The following is a 15,514-nucleotide window of genomic DNA, read 5'->3' on the forward strand; positions in this document are numbered from 1 at the left end:
CCACTACGCAGACACCTGACAAGGGGCTCAACCCCAGGACCCTGAGATCATGACCTGAGCCAAAAGCAAACACTTAACCAAATGAGCCACCCAGGAGCCCCCTCTAACATTTCTGCATTAAAAACTAATAAGACTACTATATTTCTCTGATTTAAAAAAATAAGGCAAGTGTGATGAAAAAATTCCAAGAACCAAAGAATCAGATAAACCTTCAAAGGTGAATTTTTATAACTATACATAGCCTGGCCTGAATGGAAATAAGATAACAGGTACTCCTTTCAAAAGGTGCTAAATATCTAATAACAGTAAAAAGATTACAGAAGAACAAAGAATGACAATCCTAACAAATGTTTTAAGTACAATTTTTAATTTTTTTTTTTACAGAGACTAAGTTTCTAACTTTGTCCTACAGGGCTGTCTCTCACCAAGCAAGAGCCCCTTCAAGAGTGGTTCTAGATCCTCAGGATTCTTTGTGATCTGTTTAAACTGAACAACAACACATTGTTTTTTTAAAAAAAGTCTGCATCAACAGAGCTGCACTTCACAATGAGTACTCCAGCAGAGGCACACAGCCCTGGGTGTAAGCACTCCAAGCTACTGACCCAATAGGGTTCATCTTCCTGGAGCAGCAATTTTAGTCAACAGATAGAGAAGAAAAATTTTTACTTATGAAAACATTACTTAATAAGCCCAATAAAGATATGAATGTTTAAAATAATGTGAAATTTCTAAGAAACTTCTCACACCAGACTGCTTTAAGAAACACTTGAGAGGGGCACCTGGGTGGCTCAGGGTTAAGCCTCTGCCTTCGACACAGGTTGTGATCTCAGGGGTCCTGGAATCAAGCCCCACCTCAGGCTCTCCCGCTTAGCAGGGAGCCTGGTACTCCCCCCGCCCGCACTGCCTCTCTGACTACTTGTGATCTCTGTCAAAGAAATAAATAATATCTTTAAAAAAAAAAAAAAAAGAAGAAAGAAAGAAAGAAATACTTGAGAGCCATGAGGAAAGAGGAGGTATTAAGTGGACACCTTGATTTATAGTATTAGTACAGGAAAAAAACAAACTCATTTGGAAACTAGAACACCCAGGTCTTATAGAATTTATAACAGGGGAAAAAGGAACGAAAAGAGCATAGAAAGAAAACATGAGGGACTGAGTAATGAGGCAGACAACTTTAGATTGCAGGGATACAAGGTAAGTGGTGGCAAATCTATGTGGCTGTAGCTATATGGAGGAACATTTTGGAAATGTATGGGGTACTTTTTTTTTTTTTTAAGATTTCATTTATTTATTTGAGATGGAGAGAGAGTGACAGCACAAGCTAGGAGACAGAGGGAGAGGGAGAAGCAGGCTCCCCACTGAGCAGGGAGCCCAGTGCAGGACTTGATTCCAGGACCCTGAGATCATGACCTGAACTGAAGGTAGCCGCTCAACCAACTGAGCCAGTCGGGTTCCCCTGTATAGGACATTTTTAATGATCATAATTATTGGGGAGGATTCAATGAAACTTTAGTGATCGCAGTATATTAGATATCCCACAATCCATGGAATAGCCACACATAACAAAAAACTGTACAAGATGTTCAAATGTAACTGTACAACTACATACAGGTGAAAGAATTTTGACACTAAAAGTGAAGTGCTTTACCATTAAGTATTTTTTGCAGTTAAAAAAAAAAAAGGATTTATTCATTTATTTGAGAAAGACCAAACATACAAGGTAGTTTGAGGGGGTGGGAGGAGCAGAGGAAGAGAGAGAGAACCTCAAGCAGATGTGGAGCCAGGGAGCCAGGAGACCCATGTGAGGCTCAATCTCATGACCCGAGATCATGACCTGAGCTAAAGGCAGACACTTAACCAACTGAGCCACCCAAGCGCCCCAAGACTGAAGACTATTTCAATAGTCTAGAACCAACTGTCATTACACTGGCAATAAGCAGACATAAAACAAGCACTATCACAGAATTTCATTAGTAATTTTGTTGTTAGAATGCTTCATGTTACTGTCATCCTTCCTGGTATGACACATAAAACAATTTATGTTGCAAAAATTAGACACTGACATTACTAATTTATTGCTTGTTAGCTTTCAATCTTATGGATTCTGTCCCCAGAAGCCCACTGCACAAATTTTCTCTGACTTGATATGTCAATGTTTTTCCCCCCAATTCTTCCTTTGCCTCTATTCCTTTCACATGTAACAATGTTCAAAAATAATGTTCTGTGATACTAAGTAACTACTGCATTCCATTTTTTTTTTTTAAGATTTTATTTATTTATTTGACAGAGAGAGATTGCAAGTAGGCAGAGAGGCGGGCAGAGAGATAGAGGGAGAAGAAGGCTCCCTGCAGAACAGAGAGCCCGATTCGGGGCTCGATCCCAGGACCCTGGGATCATGACCCAAGCTGAAGGCAGAGGCTTTAACCCACTGAGCCACCCAGGCGCCCCTCCATATCATTTCATAAAGGATTACTGAGACACTGTATTATAGATAAAGTCAGTTTATCTGCAAAGATATAATACTTCCTTTCCTCCAGCTTAGTACTCTCAAATTAAACTTACTTCCCTCTTTTTTTAATCATATTTAAGTCAGTCATACCTATTGTTCTTTATCCTAGCATTGGGTTTTTTGTTGTTGTTGTTTTTTAAAAAGATTTTAGGGGTGGCTGGGTGGTTCAGTGGTTAAGCATCTGTCCTCAGCTTAGGTCATGATCCCAAGGTCCTGGGATCAAGCCCCGCATCAGGCTCCCTGCTTGACATGAAGCCTGCTTCTCCCTCTCCCTCTCCCCATTGTTGTGTTCCCTCTCTCACTGTGTTTCTGTCAAATAAACAAATAAAATCTTAAAAAAAAAAAAATAAAGATTTTATTTATTTGTCAGAGAGAGAGAGAGAGCACACAAGCAGGGGGACCAGCAGGCAGATCAAGAAGCAGGCTCCCCACTGAACGAGCCTGATGTTGGACTTGATCCTAGGACCCTAGGATTATGACCTGAGCTGAAGGCAGATGCTTGACTGACTGAGCCACCCAGAAGTCCTACTAAGTTTTTATTTTAATATCTACCCATAATGCTTTTATTTTCTTGTATGTCTTACACAAAATGTATTTTGACCATTTTAAAATTTAAACTTACTCATAAGTAGAAGCAAAATCTAAAAACCATTTTGAATCTTTAGTGTAATGCTGCCTGCATGTTTGAAATACATTTGTTTTATAATAAACTACCATCCCATTATGGCAATATTTTATGGTTAGACATTATTTATATTTACGGAGTCCAAGATGGCAGTGGCAGAGGAGACCTTCGTTTCCTTTGGTCCCAGAAATTCAGCTAGATAGCTATCAAATCATTCTAAACAACCTGTGAACTCAACTGGAGATCTAAGAAAAGAATAGCTGTAACTCTACAAATAGAAAAGCAACCACTTTCTGCAAGGTGGGAGGTGTGGAAAAGTGAATCTGAGGTGATATATGGCAAGATAAAATGCAGGGGGAGGGAGTCTCCAACAGCCAGCTACTGGAAAGTGACAGAGCAGCAGAGCACAAAATCAGAACTTTGAGAAGTCTGCTCTGGTGAGGGACATCCCGGTCTGAAAGCATTCAGGTAGTAAAGTGGGGGCGGAATCCCAGGTGGGACAGTGTGGTCTCAGGACCCTCAGGGTCACAGAAAGATCGGGCGTGACTATTGAGTTAGAGGTCCCAAGTATCAGAGCTGGGAAGGCAGCTGCAGAGAGTAAGCCCAAGAGGAGGCTCTCAGCTCGGGTTGCCTTAAACCATGAACTGCATACAGTGGGACCACAGCTCTCTGAGCAGGGGCCCAACAAGCAGCACAACTGGGGAGATCTCCCTTCCTTCCCTGGGAGTAGCAGCATGGAAGCACACCACAGGAGTCTACAGGATTTGGCAACTCAAAACAGAGCCATGTGCCTAAGATAGAAATGCTTGGTCACAGTCTGGGGGAGGATGGATGTGGACTGAGACCAAGGAGATAGGAGTGACTGACTGCTTTTCTCTAAGGGCTCAATGAGAAGTGGGGCCACAAGCTCTCTGCCCCTGGGCTGGAGATAGGGAAGTTGTCATGTTCATTCTCATCCCTGAAGCTGCGTAGAAAGCCTTCAGGGAACAAAAGACACATAGAGCACACCTGAGCAGATTATTTAGCCTGGCCCTCTGGCAAGCGCAGCGCAATTCCAGGACAGGCAAAGACATCTGAGAATTAAGGCAAGAGGCCCCTCCCCCAGAAGGTCAGCAAGAACATCCAGCCAAGACCAAGTTTACCAATCAATGAGAACTGCAAAACTCCAGCACTAAGGGAACATAGCATATAGAATTCATGTTTTTTTCCCCCACAATTCTTCAGTCCTTCACAATTTAAAACTTTCTTTTCTCTTTCCCTTTTCAATTTCTTATTTTATCAACTCTTATTAAAATCTTTATTAATTTTCATTTTTACAGTTACATTCAGTCCTTTCACTATATTTAATTTTATCTTTGCATATATGTAAGTTTTTTTCTTTACAATTTTGGGATGCAGTTTATTCTAACAGATTAAAGTATACCCAAAATCTAGTGTACAACTCTGTTCTCTTCACCTGTCTAATCGTATTCGTTTTTACGTTTTTTTCTGTTTTGTTGTTTTTAAATTTTCATCTTTACAGTTACAGTCTAATCCCTTCAAAGTATTTAATCTTATATTTGTATAAATATAAGGTTTTCTTTCTTTACAATTTTGGGATCTAGTTTTCAAACAAAGGGACCTGTAAAATACAGATGGGATCCAGTGTATTGCTCTGTTCTGTTCACCTGTCTGATAATATTCTCTTTTTTGGTTGTTTATTTTATTTTTTTCAGTTTCGCATCTCTTCTGATTTCTTTAGCTTGTATTTCTCTGGGGTCATTTTGCTATTTTAGTATTTTGTTCTCTCACTCATCTATTCCTCTGCGGACAGAATGAGAAGATGGAAAAACTCAACTCAAAAAGAAGGGTCAGTACTGACTGCCAGGGACCTAATCAGTATTAACATAAGAAAGATGTTAGAACAAGAGTTCAGAGTAACAATTATAAAGATACTAGCTGGGCTTGAAAAAAGCCTGGAGGACACCAGAGAATCCCTTTCTGGAGAAATAAAAGAACTAAAATCTAATCAAGTCAAAATAAAAAAGGCTACTAATGAGATGCAATAAAAAAATGGATGCTCTACCTGCTAGGATAAATGAGGCCGAAGAAAGAATTAATGATATAGAAGACCAAATGATGGAGAATAAAGAAGCTGAGAAAAAGAGAGACAAACAACTACTGGATTATGAGGAGAGAATGAGAGATAAGTGATGCCATTAAGCAAACAATATTAGAATAACTGGGATCCCAGAAGATGGTGGTGGTGGTGGGGGCGGGGGCAGACAGAAGGCATACTGGAGCAAAATTATAGCTAAGACCTTCTCTAATCTGGGGAAGGAAACAGGCAAACAAATACAGGAGGCACAGAGAAACCCCCTCAGAATCAATAAAATAGGTCAACACATCAAGATATTACAGTGAAACTCGCAAATCTCAGAGACAAAGAGAACATCCTGAAAGCAGCCCAGGGACAAAATGGCTATAACCTATAAGGGTAGAAACATTACACTGCCAGCATAACTGTCCACAGAGACCTGGCAAGCCAGAAAAGACATGTATCATACATTCAAACTAAGAATACTTTATCCAGCTAGGATGTCTTTCAAAACAGGAGAGAGAAAAAACTTCCAGGTCAGGGACCCCTGGGTGGCTCAGTGGGTTGAGCATCTGCCTTCAGCTCAGGTCATGATCCCGGGGTCATGAGATTGAGTCTCATACCGGGCTCCCTGCTCGGCGAGGAGCCTACTTCTCCCTCTGCTCATGCTCACACTCTCTCTCCCTCTGATAAATAAATAACATCTTTAAAACAAAAACAAAAACAAAAACAAAAAAACTTCCAAGACAAATAAGAACTGAAATAATTTATGATTACTAAGCTAGCCCTACAGGAAATATTAAAAGGGATCCTCTAAGTAGAGACAGCACAAAAGTAAATAGACTAGAAAGGAACAGAGACAACATACAGAAACAGTGAGATACAGATAACAGAATGGCACTAAATTCCTATCTTTCAATAATTACTCTCAATATAAATGGACTAAATGGTGGCACCTAGGTGGCTCAGTTGGTTAAGCCTCTGCCTTCAGCTCAGGTCATGATCCCAGAGTCCTGAGATCAAGCTCCACATCAGGCTCCCTGCCCAATGGGGAGCCTGCTTTTCCCTCTCCTCCATGCTCATGTTCTCTCTCATTATCTCTGGCACTATGTGTGTGTGCATGTCTCTCTCTCAAATAAGTAAATAAAATATTTCATTTAAAAAATGGTCTATAACGGCACAATCAAAGGACACAGGGAATCAAACTACATAAAAAAGCAGGACCATCAGTATGCTGTCTGCAATGGGGTGCCTGGGTGGCTCAGTGGGTTAAAGCCTTTGCCTATGGCGTAGGTCATGGTCCCAGGGTCCTGGGATCGAGCCTCTCATTGGGCTCTCTGCTCAGTGGGGAGCCTGCTTCCTCCTCTCTCTCTCTGCCTGACTCTCCATCTGCTTGTGATCTCTCTCTGCCAAATAAATAAATAAAAATCTTAAAAAAAAATGAAATAAGAAAGGTCTCAAATACATAACTTAACCTACACCTATAAGAGCTGGAGAAAGAACAGCAAATAAAGCCTAAATCCAGCAGGAGAAGAGAATTAATAAAGATAAGAGCAGAAATCAATGATATAGAAACCAAAAGTACAGTAGAACATATTTATGAAACTAGGAGCTGGTCTCATATTTATGAAACTAGGAGCTGGTTCTTTGAAAGAATTAGTTAAGACTGATAAACCTCTGACCTGACTTAACAAAAAGAAAAGAGAAGAGACCCAAATAAATAAAATCATGAATGAAAGAGGAGAGATCACAACCAACACCCAAGAAATACAATTATAAGAACATATTATGAGCAACTATATGCCAACAAATTAGGCCACCTAATTTAGGATGTATTCCTAGAGATGTATAAACTATCAAAACTGAAACAGGAAGAAATAGAAAACCTGAACAGATCCAAAACCAGCAAGAAAACTGAAGAAATAGTCAAAAATCTCCCAACAAACAAGAGCCCAGGGCCACATGGCTTCCAAGGGGAATTCTACTAAACATTTAAAGAACTAATGCCTATTCTTCTGAAGCTGTTTCAGAAAATAGAAATGGAAGGAAAACTTCCAAACTCTTTCTATGAGGTCAGCATTACCCTGATCCCAAAACCAGGTAAAGACCCCACCAAAAAGAAGAATTATAGACCAATATATCCCTGATGAACATAGAGGCAAAAATTCTCACCAAAATACTAGCCAATAGGATCCAACAGTACATTAAAAGGATTATTCACTACAACCCAGTGGGATATATTCCTGGGCTGCAAGATTGGTTCAACATCCACAAATCAATCAATGTGATACAACACATTAATAAAAGAAAGGATGAGAACCATGTAATCCTCTTAACAGATGCAGAAAAAACATTTTACTAAGTACAGTGTCCTTTCAGGATGAAAACTCTATAGTGCAGGGACAGAGGGAACATACCTCACCATAAAAGCCATATATGAAAAGCCCGCAGGAAATATCATTCTCAGTGGAACTGAGAGCTTTTCCCCTAATGTTAGGGACATGGCAGGGATGTCCACTATTATCACTATTGTTTAACATAGTACTAGAAGTCCTAGCCTCAGCAATCAGACAACAAAAAGAAATAAAAGGCATCTGAATCACCAAAGAAGTCAAACTCTCACTCTTCCCAGATGACATGATACTTTAGGTGGAAACTCTAAAAGACTCCATCCCAAAATTGCTAGAACTCATTGCTAGAACTCAATCAAGGCACAGAAATTATTTGCATTTCTATACACCAACGATGCAGAAGAAAGTAATTAAAGAGTCAATCCCATTTACAAATGTCCCCAAAACCATAAGATACCCATGAATAAACCTATCCAAAGAGGCAAAGAATCTGTACTCAGAAAACTATAGAAACTCATGAAATTAACTAATGAAGACACCAAGAAATGGAAAAATGTTCCATACTCATAGATTGGAAGAACATATATTCTTAAAATATGTATGCTACCTAGAGTAATCTACACATTCAATGCAATCCCTATCAAAATACCATCAACTTTTTTCAAAGAACTGAAACAAATTATGCTAAAATTTGCATAGAACCAGAAAAGACCCCAAGTAGCCACAGGAATGTTGAAGAAGAAAAACCAAAACCACTGGAATCACAATTCTGGACTTCAAGCTCTATTACAAAGCTGTAACAATCAAGACAGTATAGTACTGACACGAAAACAAACACACAGATCAATGGACCAGAAATAGACCCTCAACTCTATGGTCAACTAATCTTCGACAAAGCAGGAAAGAATGTCCAATGGAAAAAAAGACAGTGTCTTCAACAAAGGGTGTTGGGAAAAGTCGACAGCCACATGCAGAAAAATGAAACTGGACCATTTCTTTATACCATACCAATGGATGAAAGACCTAACTGTGAGATAGGAATCCATCAAAATCCTAGAGGAGAACATAGGCAGCAACCTTTGTGAAGTCAGCTCCAGCAACTTCTTGCTAGACACGTCTCATCTACAAAGGCAAAAATGAACTTTTGGGACTTTATCAAGATAAAAAACTTTTGCACAGTAAAGGAAACAGTAGGCAAAACCAAAAGACAACCGACAGAATGCAAGAAGATACTTGTAAATGATAATATCAGATAAAGGGCTAGTATCCAAAATCTATAAAAACCTCATCAAATGCAACACCCAAAGAATAAATAATCCAATCAAGAAATGGGCAGAAGACATGAACTGGGATTTCTCCAAAGAAGACATCCAGATGGCCACAGACACATGAAAAAATACTCCACATCACCTGTCATCAGGGAAATACAAATCAAAACCACAATGAGATACCACCTTACAACATTCAAAATGGCTAAAATTAACAAGTCAGGAAACAACAGATGTGGCCGAGGATATGGAAAAACGGTAACCCTCTTACACTGTTGGTGGGTGGGAATGAAAGCTGGTGTAGCCGCTCTGGAAAACAGTATGAAAGTCCCTCAAAAAGTTGAAAATAGAGCTAAACAGAGCTATCCTATGACCCAGCAATTGTGCTACTGGATATTTACCCTAAAGTTACAAATGTAGTGATCCGAAGGGGCATATGCACCCCAATGTTTAGAGCAGCCAATGTCCACAAAAGCCAAACTATGGAAGGAGACCAGATGTCCACTGACAGAATGGATAAAGATGATGTGATATATATGTATATAATGGAATACTACTCAACCTTCAAAAAAGAGAAGTCTTGCTATTTGCAATGATGTGGTCGAACTAGAGGGTATTATGCTAAGCAGAGTAAGTCAATCAGAGAAAGATAATTATCATATGATCTCACTCATATGTGGAATTTGAGAAACAAAATAGGGGATCATAGGGGAAGAAAGGAAAAAAAATGAAATCAGACAGGGAGTCAAACTATAAGAGACTCTTAATATTGAAAACAAAGTGACAGTTGTTGGAGGGGAGCTGGGTGAGGAGATGGGGTAACTGGGTGATGGACATTAAGGAGGGCACATGATGTAATGAGCATTGGGTGTTATATAACACTGATGAATCACTGACCTCTACCTCTGAAACCCACAACAAATTATATGTTAATTAATTTAATTTAAATTTTAAAAAGACATTATTTATATTTATTTTTGTCACTGAGTGTGGATAAAGTATATAGGTAAATTATATTACTTACTAATTTCATTTGAGAATAACCACACAATACAAAAGGAGGTGCTGCCTGCTTTAAACCTAGCAAAGATTTCAGCAAAGACACGATGTTTCTTCAAAAGACCAGGAATAGCCATAGTGAAACTTCTAAGGAAGAAGGGTTTCCATGAGAGAAAGAATGATGGCATACTTCAGGAAAAGACATGGTAATAAGCAGAGTATCAAGATGCAGGGGAGAACTATAAGCACTGACTGACACTAACAATGATAAGCTCTGACAAAAATTTCCAGGAAAGAAGAAAGCCATAGATATATATTAGCGACCATGCAGGACTTAAAAGGAACCAGCTGCCTTTGTAAAGGTACACCTCAGGGCAGGAAGTAAGACGCTTGATTATAAAAAAGCAAGTAAAAAACATACTGAAGAAGAAATTATTGAAAAACTGCCTTCTCTCTCCTAGCATTCACCAAAGATTTTCTGAAGCAGTCAAAATCAGCCAGGAAAATTTCAAAAAGATAACTTATTGGGGAGCCTGGGTGGCTTAGCAGGTTAAGTGACTGCCTTCGACTCAGGTCATGATCTCAGGGTCCTGGGATTGATCCCAGCATCGGGCTCTCTGCTCAGCAGGGAGCCTGCTTCCCCCCACCCCTGCCTGCCTCTCTGCCTACCTGTGATTTCTCTCTCTGTCAAATAAATAAAAATATAAATAAAATCTTTAAAAAAAAAGATAACTTATTTTGAACACAATTAAAAGGTCCCTGAAATCTATGACAGTTATTCCAGTCAAAACCTAAATGGCCTCATATTTTAAGAAGGCCCAATCAATCTAGTCCATGCCATGTTTCCTCCCGCAGAATTAATACTCAAAAGGAAGCTTTACCACAATACCTTTATGCTAAATTTTGGGTTTTCATAATAAATATTTGTAAAAATATATTTGAAGATGTACCCTTTAGCTTCATGGTGAATTTTGCTCTTTTTATGGTTGAAATGGGTTTCCTTATTCTAACCCCATAAAGTCTTCAGGAAAGAAATGATCTCTTACTACTCTATTTGTGACCACTGTCCAAAAACCAATTAGGAGCTAAATTCAGGATGATCTATACAGTCATTTTTAAAAAATTCTTTTCATTTAGGGGCACCTGGGTGGCTCAGTGGGTTAAATCTCTGCCTTTGGCTCGGGTCGTGGTCTCAGGGTCCTGAGATCGAGCCCCATGTCAGGCTCTCTGCTAGACAGAGAGTCTGCTTCCTGCTCTCTCTGCCTGCCTCTCTGCCTACTTGTGATCTCTGTCAAATGGATGGATAAAATCTTTAAAAAAAAAAAAAATTCTTTTCATTTATATCATTTCACTATTTACTTATGACCTAAGAATCTTTTGAAGTCTGTCATCCTACATCTGCAGTCATTTTCAAAAAATTCAATGGTAAGGGTGTAACAAAGGCTGCTAACTTCAGTGAAGCCTGAGAAATGATCAGGATTAAAAGAACTGAAATGAGGAGGCTAAAAGAAGTCACGAAATAATGAAAACCTGCCTAGAATTGAGACAGAAAAATCACAGAAGTAAATCTTAAAGGACTTAATTTATAAAAAAGAAAGGAAAATAACGGAAGTATATAAAATGGTGCTCTTCAGGGAATGAGTTCGTGTGTGTATGACAAACAACTCTAGGTAATGAGAGGAGAGGTATACTGAAGAAAACCGTAGAAACTTTCCTAAACATAAAGCTCAATCACAAATAGTTTAGGAGATTTTTCTTAGGGGCACCTGGGTGGATCAGTCGGTTAAGCCTCGGACTCTTGATTTCAACTCACGTATTACCTAAGTGTTGTGGGTTCAAGGACCGAGTTGCAGAGCCTACTTACTAAAAAGAAGAAGATCCTGAGCCCAGCCTGGTGCGGAGCACAGGAAGCTCAGGAAGCCCCACCAGCTCATGAGGCATGAGCTCCTGGGCAGCTAGCTCCCTCCCACTCTCTCCTTCCCCACGCATCAGCATGAAAGCCTTTAGTCCAGTGAGGCCCATTAGAAAAACCAGTCTTTTAGATCATAGCCAGGTCATCTTCTGGAGCAAAGCCTTGGTGGAGGACATGCTGGGCTTGCTGTACAACATGACTGTTATTCCAAACTCATGGAGCTGGTGCGCAAGCATCCCCAGAACAAGAAGATGAGCAAGATGAAAACCCTGCAACAAGATACCTTGGACCTGCACTTGTACCCCACTACTGTCAGTCCATACCACTAGTGACCTGGGCAAAGCCAGGCATCCAGGGCACCACTGACCACCCTAAACATGGGCATCAGTATCCTGTCCTTGCAGGCTTCTGAATTCCCTCCTGAATTAATGTCAAATGACAGCAAAGCGCTCTGTGGCTGAATTACACAGAGTTCATGTGTCCATGACTTTCCTTTTCTTTGCACAACAACAAATCCACAGGATTCGTTCTTTTAAGACACTGAACTACTTATTTTTCTAAGATTTTATGTATTTATTTAGAGAGAGAGGGAGAGAGTGAGACCATCTGTGCACACGAGGCAGGAAGCAGCAGAAGGAGCAGACTCATGAGATTACGATGCTGAGATTGTGACCCCAGATGTGCACAGATGCTAACCGAATGAGCCACCCAGGCACCCCCTGAACTTATTTTTCAACCATTTCACAGTGTGAACAACAAGTTGAATGGACATTTTTTAAAAATGGAAAGAAAACTAAGACCATCTTCCCCAGGGTATTCTCTGACTTGGACTGTGATATTAGTTATTTATGAAAAAGACTTTTAAATGCCCTTTCTGCAGTTTTAAGATTTTCTTTATATAGTATTTTCACCATGGGGAGTGAAAACACTAAAATCCTAAGGAATTTGCCAATTTAAAGAGACTTTGCCTTTTTTCAAAGGTGGAACATGAATACTGGAAGAATCCAGTGTTCAGTTACTTAAATGAAGTCTTTTGGCCAGAAATAACCCTTTTGATGCAAGCCTAATGAATGCTCTGTGTGTGTGTGTGTGTGTGTGTGTGTGTGTGTGGTAAAAGCCTGTGAACTCTTTAATTAGAGTTTTCTTGTATAGTGGCAGAGATGTTTATTTCTGCATACAAAGAAAGTGTAATCATGTACTTAAACACTAGTAAACTTAAACCTTTTATACAAAATAAATCATGTGTTTGCTGAATGGTGAGTGGCTGCTTTATTTCAAAAGACCAGTGTTTGGATTTTTTTTTTTTTAAAGATTGTATTTATTTGACAGAGAGAGAGATCACAAGTAGGCAGAGAGGCAGGTAGAGAGAGGTGGGGGAAGCAAGCTCCCTGCTGAGCCAAGAGTCTGATGTGGGGCTTAATCCCAGGACCCTGAGATCATGACCTGAGCTGAAGGCAGAGGCTTAACCCACTGAGCCACCCAGGTGCCCCTAGTGCTTATATTTTTATTATGCTATGTTATAACTGAACCCAAATAAATACAAGTGCAAATTTATGTAAACTGTGTAAGATTATAACAAACATGTCTGAAGTTAAAAAAAAGAAAAAAATGTTTTTTTTTTTTTAAGTAGCCCAATGCAAGGCTTGAACCCACAGCCCTAAGTTCAAAAGTCAGACACTTAACCACATGAGTCAACGTTTAAGAGTATTTTAAGACAAATATGCTAAGACTAAAAATTAAGAGCTAGATCACAACTAGATAAAGCCTTGTTAACAGGGAGAAATGATACTTTGTAGTCAAGTCTAAAATCACTATTTACCAAAAAGGACAGATCATCATACTGTACTCTGTAAACTCAGAATACAGAACGTACCAGAATTAGAGATCTGGAAGAGTTAGGATGTACGTAAAAGAAGTTATAATCAGCCAGACATTCACAATACTAGAATGTCTAAACATTACATTCTAGTGTGTCTAAACCAAGAAGCCATGCATGTGAATAGCCTGCATTCCATGAACAGTCACTAAAACTAATGCTTCTTTAACTGGGATGTGGGCACCCTCTGGAATATGCCAAGCTCCTCTCCTTGAGGTATTCATTTTACTTGAAGAATTAAAACACATGAGAATATATTATGAAGAACGCCAATGTGCATTATTTTCAATGATAAAATACTAGATTTCAAACAAAAATATGCTGTCTTTGGCCACTATGGTAATGTTAACTGTCAGATATCCTGGTAGGAAATTCTTAAGTGAAATTTCAGGTATAATTTAAAGAGGGCAATAAATTATTTTAAGAGTCAAGTTATAAGGAAATGAGCACACTGAAATGTATATCTGCTTATCTCAAATAACCCAATTATTTCTCAATTATGACCAAATTCTAAAAGCCCCCAAGTGTTCCCAAAGAAGTACTTTAAAAGGAAACTTACTTAGGAAACCAATTTAATCCCAGATGTTCTGTCTTGGAATATAATATTCTTTCCACCATGTCATAAAGTGGTCTCCAAGGTAACTCCAAATCATCTCTTGAAAGAAGTTCCTTTTTCCTAACCAAAAAAAAAAAAAAAAAAGAGTAAACATATATGAGTATACTCATGTACAGCTGTTTATATATTACACCTACTACACAGGGAGGATATTTGTTAAATGCTACTGTCCTCTTGGTGGGCTTTGCTTTCCCCTATCCACAGCAACTCACTGGTAGAATGCAGCAGTAGGAAAAATAATGCATCAGATTCTTATTGCTGCTCAAACCTCAAAGAGCCCCAGGTAAAAGGGGGATTTTTTTTTTTAAAGATTTTTTATTTATTTATTTGACAGAGAGAGATCACAAGTAGATGGAGAGGCAGGCAGAGAGGGGGGGGGAGGGGAAGCAGGCTCCCTGCTGAGCAGAGAGCCCCATGTGGGACTCAATCCCAGGACCCTGAGAACATGACCTGAGCCGAAGGCAGCGGCTTTAACCCACTGAGCCAACCAGGCGTCCTAAAAGGGGGATTTAAATTTGTGCCACCATTACTGCCAATGAATTTCCTATTCTTCCATTTTATCTATGAAGCATTTAATGTTTCCAGCACTGTGCTGGGTACCTAGGAGTAAAGAATAAATGATTCATGACTCCTCTAGGATCTTACCACATATAAAATGGAAGAGAACTAGTTTAAACAAACAACAGGTGACGTATGTTTCCATGTGTGCTTCAAAACAGAAGGCCTCACAGAGGAGACAGAATTTTAATTAATTAACACATATGGCTTAAACTTATGATAAAATTTTCTGTAACCTTTTTGCAAACTGGCAATTTGGGACTTGGGTCTTCTTACCAAAGAACACTTAGCTTGTGTTGCCTAAAACCTTGAAGAAACAAACCAAAAACTGTTAGGAGAAATCACAGGAAATTTACTTACTTTAACAAGTTGATCAAGAGACGGGCAAATCCCTGCATCATGCTGATTTCCAGTTTTGGAATTGATACCAGCTCATACAATAACTTGATAAAAAGAACATGATCTTCTTTGCTAAATTTTCTCCCATAAAGTCGAATATATCTGCAACAAAAAAAGCCAATATAGCCTTTAAATGTAAGTATGGTGACATACCCATATTCATTGCAGCATTATTCATAATAACCAAAGTGTAAAAGCAACATGGATGTCCATCAATAGATAAATGAACAAAATGCAATGTGTATTTGTGTATGCATATATATGCATGTGAAATTAGCCAATCACAAAAGACAAATACTGCATGATTCCACTTATATGCAGTAT

General features: G+C 39.1%; 1 protein-coding gene and 1 pseudogene across 2 annotated transcripts in view; one reads left to right on the top strand and one right to left on the bottom strand.

The window, feature by feature from the left end:
* Window positions 1-15,514, bottom strand: part of PSME4 (proteasome activator subunit 4) — a 112,728-nt gene that overhangs the window by 78,512 nt on the left and 18,702 nt on the right. For both annotated transcript variants that reach the window (XM_059187661.1, XM_059187662.1), the window contains exons 2-3: window positions 15,152-15,292; window positions 14,177-14,293 (exon numbers count right to left, since the gene is read on the bottom strand). In XM_059187661.1, coding sequence (XP_059043644.1) covers window positions 14,177-14,293; window positions 15,152-15,292 — 258 coding nt within the window. The remainder of the gene's footprint in view (window positions 1-14,176; window positions 14,294-15,151; window positions 15,293-15,514) is intronic.
* LOC131840125 (DNA-binding protein inhibitor ID-2-like) lies at window positions 11,823-12,202 on the top strand (annotated as a pseudogene).

Source organism: Mustela lutreola, chromosome 9 (assembly GCF_030435805.1).
Source record: "Mustela lutreola isolate mMusLut2 chromosome 9, mMusLut2.pri, whole genome shotgun sequence".
Classification (NCBI taxonomy): domain Eukaryota; kingdom Metazoa; phylum Chordata; class Mammalia; order Carnivora; family Mustelidae; genus Mustela; species Mustela lutreola.